Here is a 22,834-nt window from a genome sequence, read left to right on the forward strand (position 1 = left end):
GAGGTAGATGGAACAGAAACAACAAAAAGCATTTCTGTTGCGCCGCACCAAATTTTTTGTGCAGCGAAGAGATTCCGTTATGTGAAAATTTTTTTTAGTTGGCCACTAATATATTTAATAAGAATTCTGAAGAATTTTTTTTATTCTTTTCTTGTTCTAACTAACATTGGAAAATGTCTGCTGCCAGTGAATCTAAATACTCTGCTGAAGTGCTTTCCGAATTATTAAGCAAACTTCAAGTTGCTGATAATAAGGAAGAAGCTGCTGCTAATGTTGCTTCTTTCTTGAATTCGTCGATTGTCGAACATGATGTTCCAGAACAATTCTTCCAAGATTTGAAGAAACAAATTGGTAACAAGAAAGATGACAAGATCAGCATTGCTGCTTTGTCTGCTTACCAACACATTGCTTCATCCAACGCATTATCACCATCTGTTGAACCATACGTTGTCAATTTGGTTACTGATGTTTCTGCTAAGGCTGGTGACAAGAACAAGGACGTTCAAGCTGCTGCCTCAGATGCTTTGTTCGCCATCGCTCAAGCTGTTACCCCAACTGCTGTCAAGGCTTTATTACCAGCCTTATTGGACAGCTTGGTTAACACCAACAAGTGGACTGAAAAGATTGCCATTTTAAGATCTCTCTCCCAATTGGTTGACACCGCTAAGGCCCAAGTTGCTTTAAGAATGCCGGAATTAATTCCAGTCTTATCTGAAGCTATGTGGGATACCAAGAAGGAAGTCAAGGAAGCTGCTACCAACACCATGACCAAGTCCACCGAAACCATTGATAACAAGGATATCGAAAAGTTTATTCCAAAGTTGATCGAATGTATTGCCAAGCCAACTGAAGTTCCAGAAACCGTCCACATCTTGGGTTCCACCACCTTCGTTTCCGAAGTTACCATGGCTACTTTATCCATCATGGCCCCATTATTGTCTAGAGGTTTAGCTGAACGTGATACCGCTATCAAGCGTAAGGCTGCTGTCATTGTTGATAACATGTGTAAATTAGTCGATGATCCACAAGTTGTTGCTCCATTCATGGATAAATTATTACCAGCTTTAAAGTCTAACTTCTCCACCATGGCTGACCCAGAAGCCCGTGAAGTTACTAACAGAGCTTTGAGCACCTTAAGAAGAGTTGGTGATATCAAGGAAGATGACGTTATTCCAGAAGTCTCCACCGCCGGTGATATTCCAGTTACCTTAGGTGTCTTCCAAGAATTATTGAAGGGTAAGAACATTGCTTCAAGATTTGACCCAGCCTTGAACTATATTGCTGCCATTGCTGGTGACTTGATCGATGAAAGAGCCATCAACCCAGACACCTGGATCCAAAACTTATTGCCATTTGCTACTATTTTCTTACACGAAAATGAAGCTAAGGAAATCATTGAAGAATTCAGAAAGAGAGCTATTGACAACATTCCAGCTCCACCATCATTCGAAGATGAAGAAGATGAAGGTGAAGACTTATGTAACTGTGAGTTCTCGTTAGCTTATGGTGCTAAGATCTTGTTGAACAAGACTCAATTCAGATTAAAGAGAAACAGAAGATATGGTTTATGTGGTCCAAATGGTGCTGGTAAGTCTACCTTGATGAGAGCTATTGCTAACGGTCAAGTCGAGGGTTTCCCAACCCAAGAAGAATGTAAGACTGTTTACGTCGAACACGATATCGATGGTACTCACGCTGACACCACCGTTGCCCAATTCGTTCTTGAAGATGGTGAAGTCGGTTTAACCGAAGAAGTTGTTAAAGCCAAATTAACCGAATTCAACTTCTCTGACGAAATGATCGCCATGCCAATTCAATCCTTATCTGGTGGTTGGAAGATGAAGTTAGCTTTAGCCAGAGCTGTCTTAAAGAACGCTGATATCTTATTATTGGATGAACCAACTAACCATTTGGATACCGTTAACGTTGCTTGGTTAGTCAACTACTTACAAACATGTGGTATTACTTCTATCATTGTTTCTCACGATTCCGGTTTCTTAGATAATGTTACTCAATACATTATCCACTACGAAGGTTTCAAGTTAAGAAAGTACAAGGGTAACTTATCCGAATTCGTCAAGAAGTGTCCATCCGCTCAATCTTACTACGAATTAGGTGCCTCTGACTTAGAATTCAGCTTCCCAGAACCAGGTTTCTTAGAAGGTGTTAAGACTAAGCAAAAGGCTATTGTCAAGGTTTCCAACATGACTTTCCAATACCCAGGTACCAACAAACCTCAAATTAGAGATATTAATTTCCAATGTTCTTTATCTTCTAGAATTGCCGTTATTGGTCCAAATGGTGCTGGTAAATCTACCTTGATTAACGTCTTAACTGGTGAATTATTACCAACTGAAGGTGAAGTTTACGTCCATGAAAACTGTCGTATTGCTTACATTAAACAACACGCTTTCGCCCATATTGATAACCATTTAGACAAGACTCCATCTGAATATATCCAATGGAGATTCCAAACTGGTGAAGATAGAGAAACTATGGACAGAGCCTCCAGACAAATCAACGAAGATGATGAAACTTCTATGAACAAGATCTTCAAGATTGAAGGTACTCCAAGAAGAATCGCTGGTATCCACGCCAGAAGAAAGTTCAAGAACTCTTACGAGTATGAATGTTCTTGGATGTTGGGTGAAAACATCGGTATGAAGAACGAAAGATGGGTCCCAATGATGTCTGTTGATAACGCTTGGTTACCAAGAGGTGAAATCATGGAAACTCACTCCAAGTTAGTCGCCGAAGTCGATATGAAGGAAGCTTTAGCCTCTGGTCAATTCAGACCATTAACCAGAAAAGAAATCGAAGAGCACTGTGCTATGTTGGGTTTGGAAACTGAATTAGTTTCTCACTCCAGAATCAGAGGTTTATCTGGTGGTCAAAAGGTTAAGTTAGTCTTAGCTGCTTGTACATGGCAAAGACCTCATTTAATCGTCTTAGATGAACCAACTAACTATTTGGATCGTGACTCCTTAGGTGCTTTATCCAAGGCTTTGAAGGCTTTCGCTGGTGGTATTGTTATCATTACTCATTCTGCTGAATTCACCAAGGACATTACTGAAGAAGTGTGGGCTGTCGTAGACGGTGTGATGACTCCATCCGGTCACAACTGGGTTCAAGGTCAAGGTGCAGGTCCAAGACTTGAAAAGAAGGAAGACGAAGAAGACAAATTCGATGCTATGGGTAATAAGATTGCTGCTGCTAAGAAGAAGACTAAGTTATCTTCTGCTGAATTAAGAAAGAAGAAGAAGGAAAGAATGAAGAAGAAGAAGGAATTAGGTGATGCCTACGTTTCTGAAGAAGAAGATTTCTAAGTTATTTCCAATGGTTTTAGCTTGGTTTTTTTGTAGTCTTTAGTTTTCTTTTCTTTTTATACATATACGTGAATTTTTCTGAATTATTCCAGTAAATTTTAATTTAGTCTAATTGTTTATTTCTATATTAATAGATATTTATTTAAAAAAGAATTGATGTAGGTCGGTGTAATTTTGAACGTCCACAAGCATATTTTGCGGCCATTTTGGAAATATTTCATTAATGACTTTTTGAGAAGAACCACATAAACTAAATTATGTTGCAATATACCTGGGAATATGTATTCTTCCTTGCAATTAGTTTAGTAGTATGTGGAATGCCAACGGAGAATAAGCGTGTAAAAAACTTTGGAATTGAATTGGACAGAACAGTATCGGAGCGGTTACAGACGTATATAGATAGTCCGCTAACATTACTGAATTATGATGCGAGCCTTCAGAAGGAACAATACCTTTGGAATTTGTCGTATGCTCCGTACAAAACCCAATGTCCATCATTCCTGCTAGTACGGACAGCAAATCAAGTAAGATAACTTTAATATGTTACTCATGGAGGAAGCTCAATACTAACAGGATTAGGAATTATGCGAAGAAGAAGAGAGGTACATGAGACAAAGGAAAAAATTGACAGATGTAGCTTTAAGAGATCTATTGTCACGAAATAAAATACCAGACTTTGATTATCAATCGTTTTTAGCAAATTCAACAAAATGCATTACTATAGCCCTTGCTATTTCGGGAGGTGGATACAGATCAATGTTGACCGGAGCAGGTGTCATGGCTGCTTATGATGCCCGAACATCAAACTCTACAGAAGACGGTAAATTGGGAGGGCTTTTGCAAGCTTTATCGTATATTGGTGGAATATCTGGAGGTTCATGGCTAGTCATGAGCAACTTAATAAACGACTTTAAACCAATAAACGAACTACGAAACGATCCTAGTTCATGGGCTTTACAAGACCAGCTTTTGGCTGGTATACCCAATTTTGATCCTACGGCTATACAAAATGCAATATCAGAGATACCCACCAGCAACCAAACTAATCCAAATTCTTCAACCAAACAAAAGGATAAATGGCCCGCCTTCATGAAAACTATTATAGAATGGTTTGATTCTGGGAAAGGTACTTCAGGAAGCACTGAACTTCAACTGCAGGTATTGTCAAAAATGAAAAGAGAAGTAAAGACTGTAAACAAAAGTTCAACAGTAAGTGAATTCTTTAAATCTTTGTTCTTTAAAGCACCAGACCCGAAGGCATCAAAAAACAATCAAGAACTGTTTAAATTGGGAGGATTAGCAACATGGAAGGAAGTTTTTAGCTACTATAAAGAATTGAATATCGAAGTACGGGCAAAGCGCATAGCAGGCTATCACTTATCTTTTACTGACTATTGGGGTAGGGTGCTAGCCCGTAGAATTTTTCCCAACTCTGCAAGAAGTCCAGGTGCCACTGTAACAGCAAGTACACTTATGCCTTCATTTCAAAAAAATGAACAGCCTTTCCCAATAATATGTGCTGTTGAAAAGGTACCGACAAAAGATATGACCTGTAAGGATTCACACTTATTTGAGTTCACACCGTACGAATTTGGATCTTGGGACTCATACTTAAATGCATTCGTGCCGATGAAATATCTCGGATCTTCGTTATTTGGAGGGAAATCTACGATTCGGACTCAGAATCCAAATATATCAATATGTGTTTCAGGGTTCGACAATATTGGCTTTATCACCGGGACTTCATCTTGCTTATTCAGTCACATATTCGTCTACGTGTATCAATTCCTTTTAGGACTAAATCTGGAAGCATCCACAGCTATAAATACTATACTTAAATCGTTTGGATTAAGTTCCGATTTTAAATCATTCGAGTTTCCTCTGCATCATCCTGACTATGCATCCTTTTCACCGAATCCATTTTATGGATACAACCATTCTCAAACTAGTCAAGAAGAAATTTCAAAAAGTAAAGCCATCTATCTTGTAGATGGTGGAGACGATGGCCAAAATATACCTTTTCAGCCGTTCTTACAGAGTGCAAGGGAAGTGGATGTCATACTATCGTTCGACATGACTTCAGATTTATTTAACTACCCAAATGGAACAACTTTGGTGAAATCCTCCGAAAGGTTTCATAATAGACACACCAGTTTCTCTCTCCCAACATTTAGCTTAAGCTCAAGTATACCAAACAATTTTTCGTCCGAAAGTGTGGGTCGTGGTGTACGTTACAACGACACCAAAACGAAAAAATTGACAACTACCGAAAGCAGATCTGTTTTCCCTAAAGTACCTGATACTCAGACCATGTTGAAATTAAATTTAAACAATAAACCTGTATTTTTTGGTTGCAATCTCTCTAAAGATTATCCTAAAATGAGAACCGTTGAACATAGAGACCCAAACCAAACATTCACTCATTCATCCACACACAACCACTACCTACCACCCCTTATTATTTACACAGCAAATTCAAATTATTCTTTTCCGTCAAATACATCGACATTCAAGCTAAGCTATACTCCTGAAGAAGCATCTGGAATGATCGAAAATGGTTATAATTTAGCCACGTACATGAACTCCACACAATATTCAATTTGTATTGGATGCGCCATTTTAAAACGACAATTCGATCAAATAGAACTTGGGCTTAATACTTTATACCAAGATAACTTTAAAGTACCCGCAGCATGTCAAGAATGCTTTGATCTGTTTTGTTGGAGTGAATAGCGATTTTGCTTTAGATAAGAAATATTTTAATCACCTGCTCGATTTTATCAATATTTTTTTTTTCGTCATATAATCAAACAATAGAAAACTGAAAAATTAGTATATCGTTCAAAAACTTGTTAATATTAGAGAACTAACGACTTGATGGGATCGTTATAGTCGTAGGTCCATAATAACATACAGAATTGTCATTGTAATATACTTTTACTATGAATAGTCTGCATTATCAGGTGCTGACAAGTATAGAAGATGTGTGGACCATAATTAATTCATTGTACATGATCTACTGTACCTCATTACTTCCGTTGGCTATGATTGGTATAGCACTTTTCTATTCAGGCTTGACGCAACGGAGATCGTCTTTGACTATGCTTGCCCTCCCGGTATTCCTCACACCGTTTATATTGATAGAGTGGTTTATTTGGGGGTATTCATTGTGTTATTCCAGTTCTTCCAATCATTTCATAGGTGACTTGAATTTTGCAGTTTTACGTCATATGAGAGATTCAGTTACAAACAATTATAACACACCTAGGGGTGAAATATGGCTGATAAATCATTTTTTGTTTAATGGGTTTATGAAGGTTATATGCGTGTGCTTGACGTTTCCAGGGTGTATTGCTGAAAGAGGAAGAATACTACCTATGGTTGTTTTCCTATTCTTTTGGTCGGTCATTATATACAATCCCGTAACATATTGGTTTTGGAATAGAGAAGGGTGGTTGTCCGTTGAATTAAATAGCCTTCCAGTATTGGATTTTGCTGGTGGTAATTGTGTGCATATTGTTAGTGGGTTTACGGCCTTAGCATATTCTTACATTTTAGGGCCAAGAAACCCAAAAATTCTTTATGATTATCGAAGCACTAACACAGGCTATATTATCATAGGAACATTTTTCATGATATGCGGCTGGTGTGGGTTCGTTGCTGGGTGCGATTACAAGTTCACAATTGAATGTTTATACATTATCTTGAATGTACTCTTATGTGCATCAACAAGCGGAATAATCTGGATGCTCATTGATTATTACTTTTCCGCAATTCCATTAGAAGGTGCACCTATAGAAAGTGCTCTTTCAAATCATAGGGATAAGATCCATGTCTTACGAATATCATCAACAAATATTAGAACAATTCCATCTGTTACTGGTGCTTCAATAAACCAACATTACCACGATACGAAATCCAACTTTGTTCAACGTAGAAAGATATCGATTATATCGTTTTCATCGGGTATTGTGACAGGGTTAGCGGTGATAACACCTGGAGGAGGATACGTTTCTTCTCCCACAGATTTCTGGAAGAGTTTTGTATTCGGAGTACTTGGTGGAATAATCGTTAATTTGTCTACAAGACTTAAATATTTTGTTCAGATTGATGACGCCTTAGATATTTTTGCTATTCATGGAGTGGCAGGTATACTCGGGTCATTGCTTACAGGAATATTTGCAAACCAAAGGTATAATTCAAAAGGTGGCTGGGTGAAGGGTCATTGGATCCAATTAGGATATCAGTTATTAGGGTGTACGGTTACGGCAGCATACGTCTTTGTTTTGAGTTGCGTATTTTTATATTGCATTGATCTTATACCGGGTTTACATTTAAGAATGGATAAGACCTTTAACCAACGAATGAGGGAAGAGAGAGAAAGAGTACAAGCAGAATCTACGGAATCACCCACCAGTGTAGACATAGAGGAGCAATTCGTACCCCATAATACGAATGAGATTACTTATCTGGAGAAACTTGAATTATTGGGTACAGACTGTTATGAATTTAATGGGGAATATTTTATGGATTTTATGGAATTTATAAAAGTTATACGACCTCAGGACTATCCATTTGATCAGTTTACAGAGGAGACAGAAACTCAGTATGATAGTGTTAATGCTATAGGTTCTGATTATCAGTTACACCCCGAAGGAGTAAACCACCTTGCAAGAAAAGGTGAATGAGATGATTAGTCGTTGGAAGTTTATGAGCTAACAAGTCTAATTAGTATCTAGGCTTGCTGATTTAAGGCATTAAAGCATCATTTTCATATTATGTGTATATGACATGTATTTCACGAGGCGTTCTTGATTGGTTTCTATTTATTTTATAGTTCATTTAGTTGTGAATATACTACATATATATTGGCAGAGATAATTCTCATAATACTAGTAACGGAATATTAAACATTATCTATAGCTTCTATTTTATGTTGAAATAAATAAAAGGGTAACAGCTTTCAAACTGGTAATACGTAGGAATTCGATCAACGTTGTTTCCTTGTAACTTAATTGATCATTCTCATTGTTGTTTCAAACGCAGCGAATGTAGCACCATTAGCTGGGGCAGCTCTTAAAATGGTTGGAACAAAGCCCTTGTAGAAACCCTTGATACCGTTCTTGATCCAAATGTCTCTTATGACACTCAATGATCCTCTGTAAGTTGGCTTACTCAAAGAGTCGGTTTGCAACTTAGATTTCACAACATCAACTGGATAGATACCACCCCATAATGCGTACCCAGATAAACCACCAAAAGCACATAATTTCCATCCTGGAATGTCGGTACGAACAATATCCTTCTTCTTTTCCAATTCCTTGCTTATAAGGGCTTCATATGTTGCAAAGTAGATACCTAAACCAACTGATTCTCTGAACAAAGTTGGTCCTATACCTTTAAATATACCTTGCATTAAACCACCAGTTTGGTATACCTTTTTAGCACAACCAATAGGCCCGCTGAACGACTTGTCAGCTCCGGTTTGGGTTTGCAATCTGATACGGATATGTTCGATTGGAGATGCTAAGAAACCGTTGGCAAAACCTGCGACTGCACCACAATTGAAGTATTGTCCTAAACTTAAAGCTTGGCCGTCCAAAGCTCTATCGTAGTATCTCTTCATGAATTCATTCACTGAAAATTGCACAGAAACACATGCACCAACCCCAATTAATGGGGTTAATGTCCCTTTGTAGAACCCCATAGGACCTTCATTCGCAATCAACTTCTTCACAACATCTAATGCTCCAGTATATGTACCTTCTGGGGCTGATTGCAATCTAACTTTAACTGTATCAAATGGTTGCCCCACCAAGACTTGAGTAATACCACCGATAGTACCACCAAACAAATCTTTATAAACCTGGGAGTTCTCTTGTGTAAGTATTGGTTCCTCTAACTCGATCGTCATTCTGATTATAATATATGTATATATAACTTTCTATTACTATTGGTACAATCTGATTCTTTTAACTAAATTCAAGCGAAAAATCTGAAAAATTATAGTGGAGAAGAAATTGACTCTTCTCATCGCTCAGAGTAAATATTGAGTTACAAACGAAATATCACCGGAAGTTCTTACCATGCATTTTACTATATATTTCCTATTCATAAGTGCGAGTGGTTGCTCGGTCCTTATCACTATTTGCCAAAATGAGGCCATCAAAAGGATTCATGCCATTTTTTGCGTAGTATTGGCCTGTAGAATGAGCGGGTGCGGTGACACTTGCCCCACCGGTTATCGAATTAGCATTTAACATCGAATTGGAATGACCAGAGGGTGGTTCAGTCAGCGTAGGGGGACATGAAGGGTTGGGAAGTGGTGTACGCGTGGCAAACAGACCTTGCTGAGTATTCGCTAAAATTGGGTTACTCATCTGAACCAAGTTTGCCAGAGAATGCGAATGGACGGAATTTGGCATTGGAGGATGAGGAGATATAGGGGTGAATATGTTGGAAACACTGGCGATGGAAGGTAATTGGGGTGGAAGTGTAGACGTTGATGATGATAATGATTCAGAAGACATTGATCTGTATGACGAGGCCTCCAACATGATGGTGACATCTTTGGTAGTTTTGGTCAAATTAGCCATGAATGATCTAACGTCGTTCAAAATCGGCAAGTCCTTCATGACACCCTTAACGGAAGAAAATGTCTGGATGATTGCCTTTAGGAATAGATTAATATCGTCCCAGAATAGTTTTTTGGTTGTTTGTGAAGGATTATTTCTAATGGTGATTAGTTTGGTTTTAAGCCTTTTGGTGATGTCCATCGACGATACACATACATTAGTCAATTCCTTGACTTTAGTAGCTACTGTATGGTTATTGGACTGACCAGAAGTTGTAGAATTACTGACGGCACTAGCTGTTGATGTTTTGCTAAGAGCTTTCGTTAACTCGCTGAAAACGATTTGAGCATTAGAAGTTGCAATTTCAATGCTCCCATATAGTTTTTCATCTATATCATCAGTGTCGCTCCCGATGTTGCTAGTGTTTATTGACAATGGTTTAGTTGAGTGTTTTGAATCCAAAGAAGGTGGTTGGCTAGTAGAAATAGCATTTGAATATGTTGTGGTAGAAGCTTGTAATCCCAGGGTAGAAGCAAGTATTTTGTGAGCGTTCAATAGTTCATTGAACGAGCCATAAAGTGTCAAATAAAGCATTCTGATAAAGCAAACATCGATTTTCATCACAAATGTTGAGAAGTTCTCACTTAATAAATCCATAATTGATTTAAACGAGGAAATGCAGGCATGGAGATGAACGTTGATTTGATCGATATTATCACCATTCTCTTCAACTATTTCTAAATTCTCCACTAGAGAATCAATATTTGATTTTGTAGTGTACAAGTAGGAAACCATCTTAATGGTTATTTTCTTGTCAACGCAGAAACCTGTAAACCTACGCACAGAAGAATGAAGTTCACTGAAGGAGAAAAGAATCTTTCTAGAAGCTTTTATTAATGTTGCAGTATAAGCACTTTTCTTAGAACTAGTGTCTTTCAACTGGAATGACGTCCTCGACGGTGAAACATCACCTTTATGAGAGCCCGTCTTTGACGAAACTCTTAATGCAGACTTGCTGGCTGATTGAGGTACTTCATGTATTGTCTCGGAGGTGTCAAGATTATTCATTGATTGACTTATGCCACTTTTGTACTGCTGGCTCACACTATTATTCCTAGATGTAGATGATGAGTGAGGAACAGTGCTACCGGATGCAATGTTGACAGAAATGCTTTCATCAGTAGGTAATTCTTGTAAGGTAGAAAGTCGTCTAAAATAAGCTCCAGATTTATGTTCAGTATCGACCGTATCATTTTTCTCGAGAATCCTATCTATTTCTCTTAAAGTGTTAGACCTGGACCTATTACGGCTTGAAGTTCTACTTGTGGTAGGGGTGCTAGATGCTTGTGGGTATTGTGCATTTGCCTGCGTGCCCGGGTTCGTGGAGACCGTAGTGATTGAAGGAACTGGAGGAGGTGTTGATATGCTGAAAGCAGTTTGACTCGCAGATGCAGATAATGATTGTTGGGGCAATGGCAGGGGCGAGGAATATCCAGGAGCGAAACCTGAAAGTCCCCAAAATGGTATTGCGAGTCAGAAGAGTCATTGCTGGTATTGGAGGTATCATTAGATTTTGTTTCCTCGGGTTTTCTAATAATTAGCCCCATTCTTCTAGCAGCCCTCGATGCACTGGTTCTTGTTTCAGATATACTCTTTGACCTAGATATTGCGGGTGGTAAATGGGGTACATGTTCCTGCTCCCTGAAAAGATCAGCTTGTTCAGCAAGCTTCATTTCCAATATTGAGCTATTTGTGTTAAGGTAATTTTTCAACTCATTCACCCAGTCAAGGTCAGGAGACTGCATTTGGAAGTTTCGTATTACTTCGGGAGATGGCATCACTAGCGGGTTCTCAGTCACTTCTATCAAATGCAAGCTGCCGAGCTTACCGAGAACAGGTGGCAAATATTTGAACCTATTCTCTTTCAATGATAATACTCTCAAATTCTGAAGCCTGGCTACATTGGATGATGGCAATGTATACATCATATTTTTTGACATGTCCAAAATCTCCAAATTTGGTATATCATCTATCACTTCAGGAAACACCGTGAACTTGTTATCATGGAGATCCAAATATCGAATGCTACTGGAAATTATCGAAAAATTATTGGGTAATTTAGTGAGCTGATTTCCCTGGAGCGACAACCTCTCGAGCTCCAAATACGGCTCATGTGAATGTAAAAACTCATGGAGACACTCTATAACCTCCGACAATGTTACATTCGGTATTTCCTGTAAAATGTTGTTCAATTTCACGGCATTATTATATTTAATCTGTTCGAGCTGATCCTTGATCACCTGTAGTATATGTGACTTCTGCGATAGATACGGTTGATGCATGGTTCAAATATGTGTTGAAATCCTTAAAACCTTAACGTATGAAATAATGAAGCGATTGGTGATTCATTAACACTGTCAATTATATAGCGGTACTAATGTATATTCATACAATATACAACAAAATACAGGTTTGATTCAGATCAATAGATAAAAAAATTTGAGAGCATGTGTATTCTCAAGTTTACGCCAGAAATGATCAAATCTGAGCATATTGGTAGTAAGTATTATAGAAACAGCTACCATATATACATTATTTACAGTTTCAAGCCTTTGGCAAGAGCTTCAGACCTCTCCTGCCATACGGTTTTACCTGAGCAACTACAAACTTGTTTATCGTTCTCCCAAGCTCCAGCACTACGAGCGATGACCCCACACAACGAGTCTGGAGCAGTTTTGTCTTTCAACTTCGACAAGATGACACTTCTGCCGATCAAGTCAGATATATTTAAGTCAGCATGTAGAAAACCTTGACCAGCGTACAAAGAGCCTTCTTCGACGGTAGGAGAGGCGGCTCCAAGCGAATTTATGGTTGTAGATTCAGAAACAGGTTGGTCAACTTCCAACGGACCTAACGGGTAGAAACATTCACCAGTGGACAAAGCACCCTTGGACAAATTGCCTGATTTACGAATGGATGGGTAGTATACACCTTGGGGCAAACCATTGACAGTTAAATCAACGACTAGGTCATTGGCACCCACGCTCACAATTCTGGCCAAACCTTTAACTGGTTGTTGAATATCTTTAGGATCAAACGACTCCAAAATACACACGGCCGCCGAATTGGGAGCTCCTGTACCACGTATGATAGCATCCTTTCCGGTACTCTGAATAGCTTTCACGATTTCGGATGGTGGCACCGACCCCTCTGTGGTGACCAAGTTTGATTTTAAATCAATGTCATATTTAGATATACCGTTCAACGACTTTAATGACAGTGATACGGAATCAACACACGATTGACATTCCATAGGAACAGCAAACACAATTTCAAACGATTTCGTCATGTTTTAATGCCTAGTTTCTTGAAAAAAAGACTTATTGAACATATATTGTAGAATTACTAATCGATCGCGATTCATATTCATATTGGACTATGTTGAGTAAATTTCACAACCAATATAGAAATCTAATTAGCTCTACAATATGGGCCAATAATACTGTAATATATGTATATATATAGATATCTAAATACAAACTATTGCCAGACTAATTATTACAGGGCTTCTAGATTTTTAAACTACTCATACGACGACGGTTAGTTGGAATTTGGTCGTCGATCTTTGTACAAACCCAGGTTGACGCATACATGTTGATTCTGTCAATCGAAATACCGGTATCTCTAATACCAGCAGCCTTACAGGTGAAGCCGAGGTCTTCGAACGTTTTAATGTACCATGGGTTTGTAGAAGCAGATCTCAATAAGACTCTGCCATTGGTGTTTAAACAGCTTTTCAAAGCAGTTATTTCGTTCAAAGCATCTTCACCGTTTGGATCGAACCAGTCCATATGATCCATAATGATTGCAATGGATAACGATTTCTTGCTCAATCTAGCAAAAACATCGTTAAGCATGTCTGTATGTAACCTTATATTGTCAATTGGTGCCTCTTTAGACTTTCTGTTGATAGTGGTTAGGCTTTTATAACCTTTTTCTGTCAAATAATCAGGGCAATTTTGGGGGGTATACTTACCTTTCAATGTCAAGTAGTAGAAATAGTTATCTTCAGATATAAGTGATCTTTTAATGACTGGGTCGAAGGTATCGACGACGTATTTTAAAATAGAATTGCCCATCATTGCAGCTTGGTTAGCAGGAACACCCAATGCCTTCCATAAAAATATAGGGTTACCTATAAGCAAGGAACTGACGAATGGGTTAAATAAGGTTGGCTTGATGTTTTCATTCCAAATCCTCTGTTGTTCTTCCAATGTGTCACACTCACAGAGCATGTCAACATACTTGGTAATACCGCAGATCTTAAACACCCATTTTGCCAATCTTAATGCCCACCTGGTGGAACCTGTATCATACAATCCCTTTCCTTTAGGATTGAATGTCTTGTCCCCCCTGTCCATCCAATATTGGAAAGTGTTGGAGGAGACATGGGGACTCAATTTGTCAACTAATAAATCCTTAAAGTTTTTAATTTTACCTTCACCAAAAATAGACCATATCTGATTCTTCGATAAGGCTCTAAATGAGGCAAGTTTCAATTCTAAGAGATGGTTTTGACATGGATTCAAATCAACGGCATGTATTCTCTTTGGAGGATTTGGCAAAGTGGCGTAGGACAAGATGTTGTCCCCAGCAGAAGTGATAGCCAAAACGGTATCCTCTGAAGTAAACTTCAAGATGTTATGATCCTCACGAGGATCTTCCCAAGTAAATGCATACACATATTGATTTTTAAACTGTAAATATTGATCTCTAATTTCATCGAAGTATACTCTCCAGATTTCTCTTTGGTAGTAGATAGATGGGTAAGGCAAATTTTTTTGGAAATTCATGAGGGCAGCCTCGTGACCCTTAGATATAGGAATATCGATATCTTTGTTCTTATCATCAGAAGGAGCAAGATATGGGGATTCAGTTGCCAAACAATTGATTCTATTTAATAAAGATGACGATTTTGATTTGTCACAGCCAACCCAAATATAATACGGAATACGTCCCAATTTGTTATTGTAGCAGTTGAGGGATTTGATGGTACCAAATTTGTACTCAAGATAATGTCTTCTCGACAGGTCTAAAAAAACCTTATCGGCTTCAAACCAAATACGCCAGAAGTTCCTCAAGACCCATGGGATGTTTCTATTAACAATACCTCCTAAGGTATTCACTCTACCAACCGAAGACTCCTCGGTTTGCACACCGAAGTCTACACAGGCGATAACACCTGTTTTGTCTAATAACTTGACAGCATGATCAACAGCACCATGGAAAGTTGGAATCATAGACAATGAGTAGGAGAAGGTCACCAAATCGGCCTTTTCATACCCAATACCGAAATCACAAGCATCTGCAACTAGAACATGCACATTGCTCCATCTCTTATCAGCGAACCTTTTTTTCGCAACTTCGCACAACGATGGTGATAAATCAACAAGATAAACAGCCTTGAAATTCTTGGAGATCGACATTACCTGGTCCATGTACTCGATATTGGAGCCAGTTCCCCCTCCAATGTCTACCCACACAAGATCTTTCTTCTTAGAGAGATGTGCGGTGGCCAACCTCAAGCATTCTTTACGTCCTTTTAACAATACTTCTCTAGTCTTATCATACACATGTGCCTGGTTTTTATAGAAAAGTTCTAACGACTGTTGTTGCTCAGTGGGCTTTTTCGTTACCTTAGTTATGATAGGCTTGACGAAGCATGCCCAAGCAAACACCAAGGCTGAGTGAACTTTTTCATTGATCCTAGATATCACCAAAACAGCACAAACGAGCGAGATGCTGGTGAAAATACACACATTGGAGAAACCAATTGGTTGTTCAATAATTATTTCTAACATATTGAAGTTCTAATGGTTAAGGGGAGCTCATATTGGTGCCTTATGGATCAAGAGCACTATTTATATACCCAGTTAAAATGGCTGTTAAATTCTCTCGGGTGCGCACATGTACACAAAGAACGTGGTTGTAAACGTGGAAAACTGGGTTAATGGACCAGATGATAGTTCAAAGACTCAGGAGTACGTGTCTATTGTTTAATATCAGGTTGCACCTTTGCGTGTTCAAACGGGTAAAATAATCATGAAAACGTACATGTAGATGCTAGTGTAGGTGTCATCAACGGTATTTAAAGCGCATTGTTATTGATTTTATGAGCTAATGAAATATATATTCGAACAGAGAGTATGGAAATAAGTAACTGATAACAATTATTAGTACCACATAGATATAGGTATATAGGGCAAAAGAGACCAGTTGTTATTTATGTATCGAATGTGTTGATGATATGAAAATTAATGTTCGCATCGTTGGGGTGTATCGAGAACAAGGAAATTACTCGTACTTGGCCAATTCTTCCTCTGATTCATCTTCAAGTCTCCTGAGTAAGTAATCCACTTCCACAACCTTTGTCAAAGGGATAACAAAGTCCTTGTAAATTTTGGCGATAATTTCGGGTTGGATTTTTGATTGAGGGTTCTGCGAGTATTTCAACGATGGGTCCACCCCGTATGAATGGCCCTTTTCAATCAAACGGTCTAAAATTTTAGCCTCAACAGCTGAGTTAGTGATGGACGCCTCAATAGCTTTTACATCTTTAGCTCTGATGAGTTTGATATACATAGCTTTGTCCGATTGATATTTAGCCTCTGCTACAAACTTTCCGAAATGTATTCTTCTCGACAAAGTCTGTAAGCAATTGACATCACAAACCGATACTGATCCCAAGTTCTCTTGTTGTTCACCAGTCTTGCAGGAGATCTGCGGTACAATTTGTTCAACATATGTCTTCAAGATTTGATCATTGGCAGTGACTTCGTCTGAGTATGATGCAAGAATCTTGGGGTACTTTATTGAAGGTAAGAAAGAGGGTAAAAGTTCGCTAGGAAAGAAAGGAGTTTCATCCGGAGCTTCGTATCTTCTAACCTGTGAATGAGTCTTTTCCATTTGCAATAAAGACCATGCCAAAAAAGACCTATTGAAGTTAGGAATTTGGAATTTGTTAGGTTCGTAGACGGAAGGTGACGAGTAAAACTGAGATCTTTCGATCAAATCAAAGACTATCGAGTCTTCCATCCTCATAAGAGCGTGGCGGATATTGTTCAAATCCAATACGGTTTCTGGTTTCATAAAATCCATTTTGACTATGTGGTTTAGTCTAGTTTTCATCAATGAACTCAATTCAAGTTTACTTATTTGCGGACGAGATTTTGAAAAATATCGACCAGCGATGCGGGACATAAAGAATACAAAATGGGTTTATCAAATTCATTGTCTAAAGACATCATATAAAACGTATACATTATTCATGGTTCATTAATCATTCTATCAGTGCTAGAACTTATCGACTTGCTGCTGGGCGTACTTTCTTAAAACTCTGCTATCTTCATTCTTAAGTTTTTCAAAATTTGCATCATCGGCATTTACAAAAGCGGATCTTCTCTGTAACAAAAACCGCCTGATTCTCAGGAAACGAGTAGTATCTTCTCCATAGTTGTCTTGGCTTCTTTGCAAGTCTTGCATTGATCTCAAGTTCAGTAGCGTGTTCTGACGCTGCACTTCTTTCGTTTTGTTCAACGCAAGCATTACTTCCAATCCAGACGTAAGACCTACAACGGCAAGGACTCCGGCGAGGATCTTATACTTGTTTTTGTTTAGTTCTTCCTTTGTGGGTGGTTTACGTTTAAATTTCATCTTGTAGTAATCTTCCCAAGTCCCAGCTCGCCAGAACTCCTCGTCATTCTCAAATTTATATTTCTGCCTATGGGCGTTGGCCATACGGTACGAATCCCATGACGTACTCTTCTGTGTCAGATATGAATCCCACGACGTGCCCTTATATCTATTGTACGCCGTTCTTCTTCTTGGGTCTTTCAAAAGTTCGTAAGCAGTCATTATCTGATCAAATCTATCCCTTTTCATCTGCAGTGTCAATGGCTGCTGCTTGGAATCAAGGATTTCGATATTACTTGATATGTCAGGATGATAAATCTTCACGTAGTTGGAGTGTATTCTCTTCAAAATCTTATTGAATTCCAACACAGAAAGATTCTCATCCTTCGGATCAATTTGAAATATTTCGTAAGGTGTAGGCTTCTTTGAAGTGGGCCAAGGCTGTAAATTGTTCTTAGAATGATGGTCTATAGGTTCGCTCGCAGTGGCATATGTTCTAACCATAATCAAATTGCTACGAATATATGACCTTCGCATAATGCAATGGATATTAACTACCATCCTGATACTTGATTCTCAATATCCTGACTATCTGTTGTAGCGTATCCTTCTTTACTGACAATTTAATTAAAAAGTAGTAAATAGCGGTTTAAATCCATATCGGATTCCGTCACACAAATTGCTCTGTCACTTTTATTAGGTATGATTCATTATATAAGTCTACTTAAAAATATTTAGTATACGATAGTTAGGATGGGGGCTTGAAACACATTATAATGCAGCCATTAACTTGGAAGGCTGGTTCTCGTCTGATGTTTTAATTGGTTTGCCCAATTTATAGACATTCTTTACAAACCCTTTTTTGTCTAAAACGACCAAATCGGCATCACAGTCTACATTTAAGAAGCCCTTCCTTTTCTCTACACCGATTGACTTGGCTGGATTATTAGTAACCGTTTTAATTGCTTCTGGAAGCGAAATATTGGCCCAGGCCATCAAATTCCGCATGCATTGAGGCAAAGTGGTTGCAGCACCAGCCAAAGTCTTAGTTCCCTTCAAATATAATCTAGGGCCTGTCTTCGTTATGTATTGATTATCCCACTTGTAAGTCCCGTCTGGTAGACCTATCAAATGCATTGCATCGGTGACCACTATGCACTTATCTGGCCTCGATCTATATGCTATTGTGGCCATGGAAGGGTCAACATGGACTCCATCTGTTATCAAACCGAAATAAGGCGCGTCCTTAGCAATTGGCGATGTTATCAACCCCACAACCCCGACATCCCGGTGATGTGGTTGTGGCATGGCATTGTATAAATGAGTGACCATGGTAGCACCATTTTCAATTGCCTGCAACCCCGTCTCGTAGCCTGCAGTGGTATGGCCAATGGATACAGTGATATTCTTCTCTTTCAAGACTGCAATCACATCCAAGACTCCTTCGATTTCGGGGGCTGCGGTTACTATGGCCACATACTCGGAAAGGTTGTTCTCGCCATACACTTTTGTGATATCTCTGTAGCCCCCCTTGGCATCTGTAAATGTCTCAGGAGGATGGCATCCTTTCTTCTGGACATTTATAAATGGTCCCTCACAGTGTGCTCCAAGAGAGTCTGTTTGCACTTTCGAACGGCTGACCTTATACACCGGCAAGACCTTCTCATACACCTCTGGAAAGTTCGATGTTACCGTAGGACAAATAGCCGTCACTCCTGTAGCTAAATATTTAGCCATAGCATCACGATAATGATTTCTGAACCCTTCAACATCCTCTTCACTCGAATTTCCATTCAAAGAAGAGAAATTCAACCCGAATATTCCGTTGTTCTGGATATCAATAAACCCTGGGGCTAGTATATTACCTTCCAAATCAACAACTTCAATTTTTGCACCTTTTTCCGGCCTACTAGCAATTCTACCGGTGGAATTATCAACGTATAGCTCTCCATCGTAGTATATAATACCCTGGTCACATAACTGGCAATTGGTAAATTTTGTAAACGACATATTGTAGTTAACTCTATCGACAAATACTTCTCATCATATAAACTATATCTTATTATACTTATATATGATTTTATCTCGAATATTCAAGCCCTTTATACTATGTTGCATTGCAACCTTAGGTATGTTACATTATGTGAGATAAAAAACGTGTAATGCGCAATGATAAGAGATGGAAATTAAATTCGCAATGTAACGTTACTATGAAAAATGATGTTCGTGAATAAGAACACTACAAATAGCTATATAACTCGATACATACGAATATTAATGGAAAGTACAAACTAAAGTAATTAATTCATGGAAATTAGAAATTATATAGGTTAATAATGAAGCAAGTTACATTTAGCTCGAAGGAGGACGCATCATCATATTTGGCGAAATACATTATTGATAGAATCAACCAATTTGCACCTACACCATCCAAGCCGTTTGTTTTAGGTCTTCCCACCGGTTCATCGCCAGAAGGTGTATATGGCAAGCTAATTGAGGCGTATAAAGAGGGGAAAGTATCGTTCAAAAATGTTGTGACATTCAATATGGACGAGTATATCGGATTGAAACCTTCGAACCAACAATCGTACCACTATTTCATGTTTAACAAATTTTTCAACCATATCGACATACCCCGCGAGAATATCAATATATTGAATGGTTTGGCAAACAATATTGAAGAAGAATGTCATAGGTATGAGGCTAAGATCAAAAGTGTGGGGTGCATTCATCTCTTCATGGGAGGATTAGGGGCCGAGGGGCATTTGGCATTCAACGAAGCTGGTTCGGTTAGAGAATCGATAACTCGGAAGGTGGCTTTGGTCGAATCAACTCTCAAAGCTAATTCCAGGTTTTTCAATAATGACACATCTAAGGTTCCGTCGCATGCATTATCTGTGGGGATCTCTACCATTTTGGATAATTCGGATGAAATCGTCATTATTGTATTGGGAAAAAGTAAGACGTTTGCATTGGAAAAGACTCTATATGGTACGAAGAACGATGCTAACTACCCATCTTCGTATTTGCAGGATCACCACAACGTGATGGTCGTTTGCGATAACGAAGCTGCTGGCCTTAGAGCCAAGTTGTAATTTCAGCATACTCCTGTGTTATTTGGTTTATATTACACTTTTTAATAATATACGTTAGAATGTATTTTGCATCATCGTAGTCTGTGTTTGTTTAATCTATAAAATGTAATGAAAATTCCTAGCAAAATTCCTGCCAAGCCAAAGCTCTCATGCTTCTTCACACTAGATCCGTCGATTAAGAGGGAAACCTTCCGATAGTATTAGGAGGATCTAATTATGTCTGACAAGGTTTGGCTACATGGTGTAAACTGATATAAATCTATGCATTAATTAACTTATTTATAATATGCTGCGCCAATTGCAGCACCAACAATCGAACTGTTGTCGATTGATTTAAAATCTATTTTGATATTCAACCGTTTAATATCCTCATTGTCGTTTACATATTTCAATATTAACTTCCGATAATTCTTAAAGTGTAGTAATACCGATCCGACGTATCCTATTGTAAGTAGGTCTTGTCCGTAGCACCCATTATGATGGTCTAATAGTTTTATGAAACTAACCATCGTGATTGCTACAATAAATGCAGCCCTTTGAATGACACTATTAACAACCACTTTTAACTTACTTATATCAGAAAGTGTAATCAAAGATTTGTTCCAGCCAAATTCTTCGCATACCTTTTCAGTGATCAATACTTCATCCTCAACTTCTGATATGTAACACATTAATTGACCAGTGATACCCTCATAATTCTTAAAAATCGGACATAAGTCATTATCATCCAATTCAGCGAAAATTTCCTTTGCTTCAATCAAATCAATTAAAATTAACCTAGTTAATTCAGATAAGTATCTACCACTAGTCATTAACTCACAAGGTTGAAAAATATCATTTGTTAATGGATCAACCGTCATATGCGGCTTGAAGTTAAGATCGCCACCCTTAAAATCAAATCTTTTATCAATTTTACTATCATATTTATTTGCTAAGTCAGAAATCAATGTGTGTCCGAAAAGAGATAACTCTGTATTAAGAAGTATCGCATCCTGATTTAATTTCTTCTGCTCATGCAAATTACCAGTACGTAAAGAACAACACATGTTGAATCCAGTTCCTAAAACAAGCGCTAATTTCATATGCTTATCCATGAATGAACCGGCAGAATACACTGCTAACGAATCATTGATGATAGTTTTGATATCGATAGTAATGTTGTAATTGTCCGATAATGATTTCTCTAATATGAATTTTAAATCTTGATTGTAAATATCAGATGCAATGGTGTAACCCTTTCCAACGTACACGATTTTCCCAGAATTGTGAGAAACCTGCTCCAAAGGAAACGACCAAGAGATACCCGTGTTAATTACCAAATCTTCAGCCCTTATCAAATCTTGCTCTTCTAAAGTTTCATATACTTTTGAACTGACCCATCTAAAAAACTCTGAATCGATAGTTTTCGACGAGTCACTAATGTGCCATTTCTTCTCGATGATAATGTGAACCCGTTCAGAACGATCTTCTGATTCATTGACAAATGGATCGATTCGTATAACCGCCACACGAAGAGTTGACCCTCCTACATCTATGATTAGGTAGTTTCCCTCTTCGTTGCCTGTTGGACTAATATTGTAGTTCGGCAACATAGTCAACTTCGAATTTTCCGATAGCGATTCGTTAAAGTCGTCTAATAAACAGTCTGAGTGATGCTTCAAGCTGCATGGGTCCACATTCTGAGTAAGTCCTTCTACTGCCTTCTGTAACATTGTCTTTGATGTAACTGGTAAGTCGCTACTAACCGAACTTGGCGAAGTCGATAAATCACCCGTATCTGAGTCTATCGATGCCATTTCCTCAACGACAGGGTGTAGCAGGTGCTCTTTCAACAGACCAGTCGCTCCCACACCCGATAATGTAGAAGAAAATGCCGGTGTCACAATCGTATGTATCATTTTTGCTATTATAGATATTTTCACGTCTTATTTGTATTGCGAGCAAATTATCACCACATATAGTATATTGAATGATTGAATCTAAAGGTGTAAAATAACCACTTGCTTGTGTCTTTTGTTACTATTAAACCGTAGTATTTCCACGCTTTTGGAAATATAAATATATGTCGTTTCCTATAACAATGGCCTATCTTAAGTTAGACCAGTAAACACAGTACTTAGATGCAAAAATAAGCTAATAATATCGA

General features: G+C 38.3%; 11 protein-coding genes across 11 annotated transcripts; 4 read left to right on the forward strand and 7 right to left on the reverse strand. All coding sequences in view use genetic code 12, as the record gives it.

Moving 5' to 3' along the window:
- Nucleotides 1-173: 173 nt before the first annotated feature.
- DEHA2F24398g (DEHA2F24398p) lies at nucleotides 174-3,326 on the forward strand (the record flags this gene model as incomplete). The annotated part of the gene is made up of 1 exon (XM_461401.1): nucleotides 174-3,326. The coding sequence occupies one exon, from the start codon at nucleotides 174-176 to the stop codon at nucleotides 3,324-3,326; it is 3,153 nt and encodes a 1,050-aa protein (XP_461401.1).
- A 606-nt stretch (nucleotides 3,327-3,932) lies between these two features.
- Nucleotides 3,933-6,059, forward strand: DEHA2F24420g (DEHA2F24420p; the record flags this gene model as incomplete). The annotated part of the gene is made up of 1 exon (XM_002770846.1): nucleotides 3,933-6,059. The coding sequence occupies one exon, from the start codon at nucleotides 3,933-3,935 to the stop codon at nucleotides 6,057-6,059; it is 2,127 nt and encodes a 708-aa protein (XP_002770892.1).
- Nucleotides 6,060-6,268: 209 nt separating this feature from the next.
- On the forward strand, nucleotides 6,269-8,014 carry DEHA2F24442g (DEHA2F24442p; the record flags this gene model as incomplete). Its single annotated transcript, XM_461403.1, has 1 exon — nucleotides 6,269-8,014. The coding sequence occupies one exon, from the start codon at nucleotides 6,269-6,271 to the stop codon at nucleotides 8,012-8,014; it is 1,746 nt and encodes a 581-aa protein (XP_461403.2).
- A 323-nt stretch (nucleotides 8,015-8,337) lies between these two features.
- DEHA2F24464g (DEHA2F24464p) lies at nucleotides 8,338-9,240 on the reverse strand (the record flags this gene model as incomplete). The annotated part of the gene is made up of 1 exon (XM_461404.1): nucleotides 8,338-9,240. One exon carries the CDS (start codon nucleotides 9,238-9,240, stop codon nucleotides 8,338-8,340), a length of 903 nt encoding a protein of 300 aa, XP_461404.1.
- Nucleotides 9,241-12,497: 3,257 nt separating this feature from the next.
- DEHA2F24486g (DEHA2F24486p) lies at nucleotides 12,498-13,250 on the reverse strand (the record flags this gene model as incomplete). Its single annotated transcript, XM_461405.1, has 1 exon — nucleotides 12,498-13,250. The coding sequence occupies one exon, from the start codon at nucleotides 13,248-13,250 to the stop codon at nucleotides 12,498-12,500; it is 753 nt and encodes a 250-aa protein (XP_461405.2).
- Nucleotides 13,251-13,470: 220 nt separating this feature from the next.
- DEHA2F24508g (DEHA2F24508p) lies at nucleotides 13,471-15,762 on the reverse strand (the record flags this gene model as incomplete). The annotated part of the gene is made up of 1 exon (XM_002770847.1): nucleotides 13,471-15,762. One exon carries the CDS (start codon nucleotides 15,760-15,762, stop codon nucleotides 13,471-13,473), a length of 2,292 nt encoding a protein of 763 aa, XP_002770893.1.
- Nucleotides 15,763-16,255: 493 nt separating this feature from the next.
- DEHA2F24530g (DEHA2F24530p) lies at nucleotides 16,256-17,161 on the reverse strand (the record flags this gene model as incomplete). Its single annotated transcript, XM_002770848.1, has 1 exon — nucleotides 16,256-17,161. One exon carries the CDS (start codon nucleotides 17,159-17,161, stop codon nucleotides 16,256-16,258), a length of 906 nt encoding a protein of 301 aa, XP_002770894.1.
- A 93-nt stretch (nucleotides 17,162-17,254) lies between these two features.
- On the reverse strand, nucleotides 17,255-18,154 carry DEHA2F24552g (DEHA2F24552p; the record flags this gene model as incomplete). Its single annotated transcript, XM_461408.2, has 1 exon — nucleotides 17,255-18,154. The coding sequence occupies one exon, from the start codon at nucleotides 18,152-18,154 to the stop codon at nucleotides 17,255-17,257; it is 900 nt and encodes a 299-aa protein (XP_461408.2).
- Nucleotides 18,155-18,364: 210 nt separating this feature from the next.
- Nucleotides 18,365-19,603, reverse strand: DEHA2F24574g (DEHA2F24574p; the record flags this gene model as incomplete). The annotated part of the gene is made up of 1 exon (XM_461409.1): nucleotides 18,365-19,603. The coding sequence occupies one exon, from the start codon at nucleotides 19,601-19,603 to the stop codon at nucleotides 18,365-18,367; it is 1,239 nt and encodes a 412-aa protein (XP_461409.1).
- Nucleotides 19,604-19,929: 326 nt separating this feature from the next.
- Nucleotides 19,930-20,688, forward strand: DEHA2F24596g (DEHA2F24596p; the record flags this gene model as incomplete). Its single annotated transcript, XM_461410.1, has 1 exon — nucleotides 19,930-20,688. The coding sequence occupies one exon, from the start codon at nucleotides 19,930-19,932 to the stop codon at nucleotides 20,686-20,688; it is 759 nt and encodes a 252-aa protein (XP_461410.1).
- Nucleotides 20,689-20,963: 275 nt separating this feature from the next.
- Nucleotides 20,964-22,586, reverse strand: DEHA2F24618g (DEHA2F24618p; the record flags this gene model as incomplete). The annotated part of the gene is made up of 1 exon (XM_461411.1): nucleotides 20,964-22,586. One exon carries the CDS (start codon nucleotides 22,584-22,586, stop codon nucleotides 20,964-20,966), a length of 1,623 nt encoding a protein of 540 aa, XP_461411.2.
- Nucleotides 22,587-22,834: the final 248 nt, after the last annotated feature.

Source organism: Debaryomyces hansenii (assembly GCF_000006445.2).
Source record: "Debaryomyces hansenii CBS767 chromosome F complete sequence".
NCBI lineage: Eukaryota > Fungi > Ascomycota > Pichiomycetes > Serinales > Debaryomycetaceae > Debaryomyces > Debaryomyces hansenii.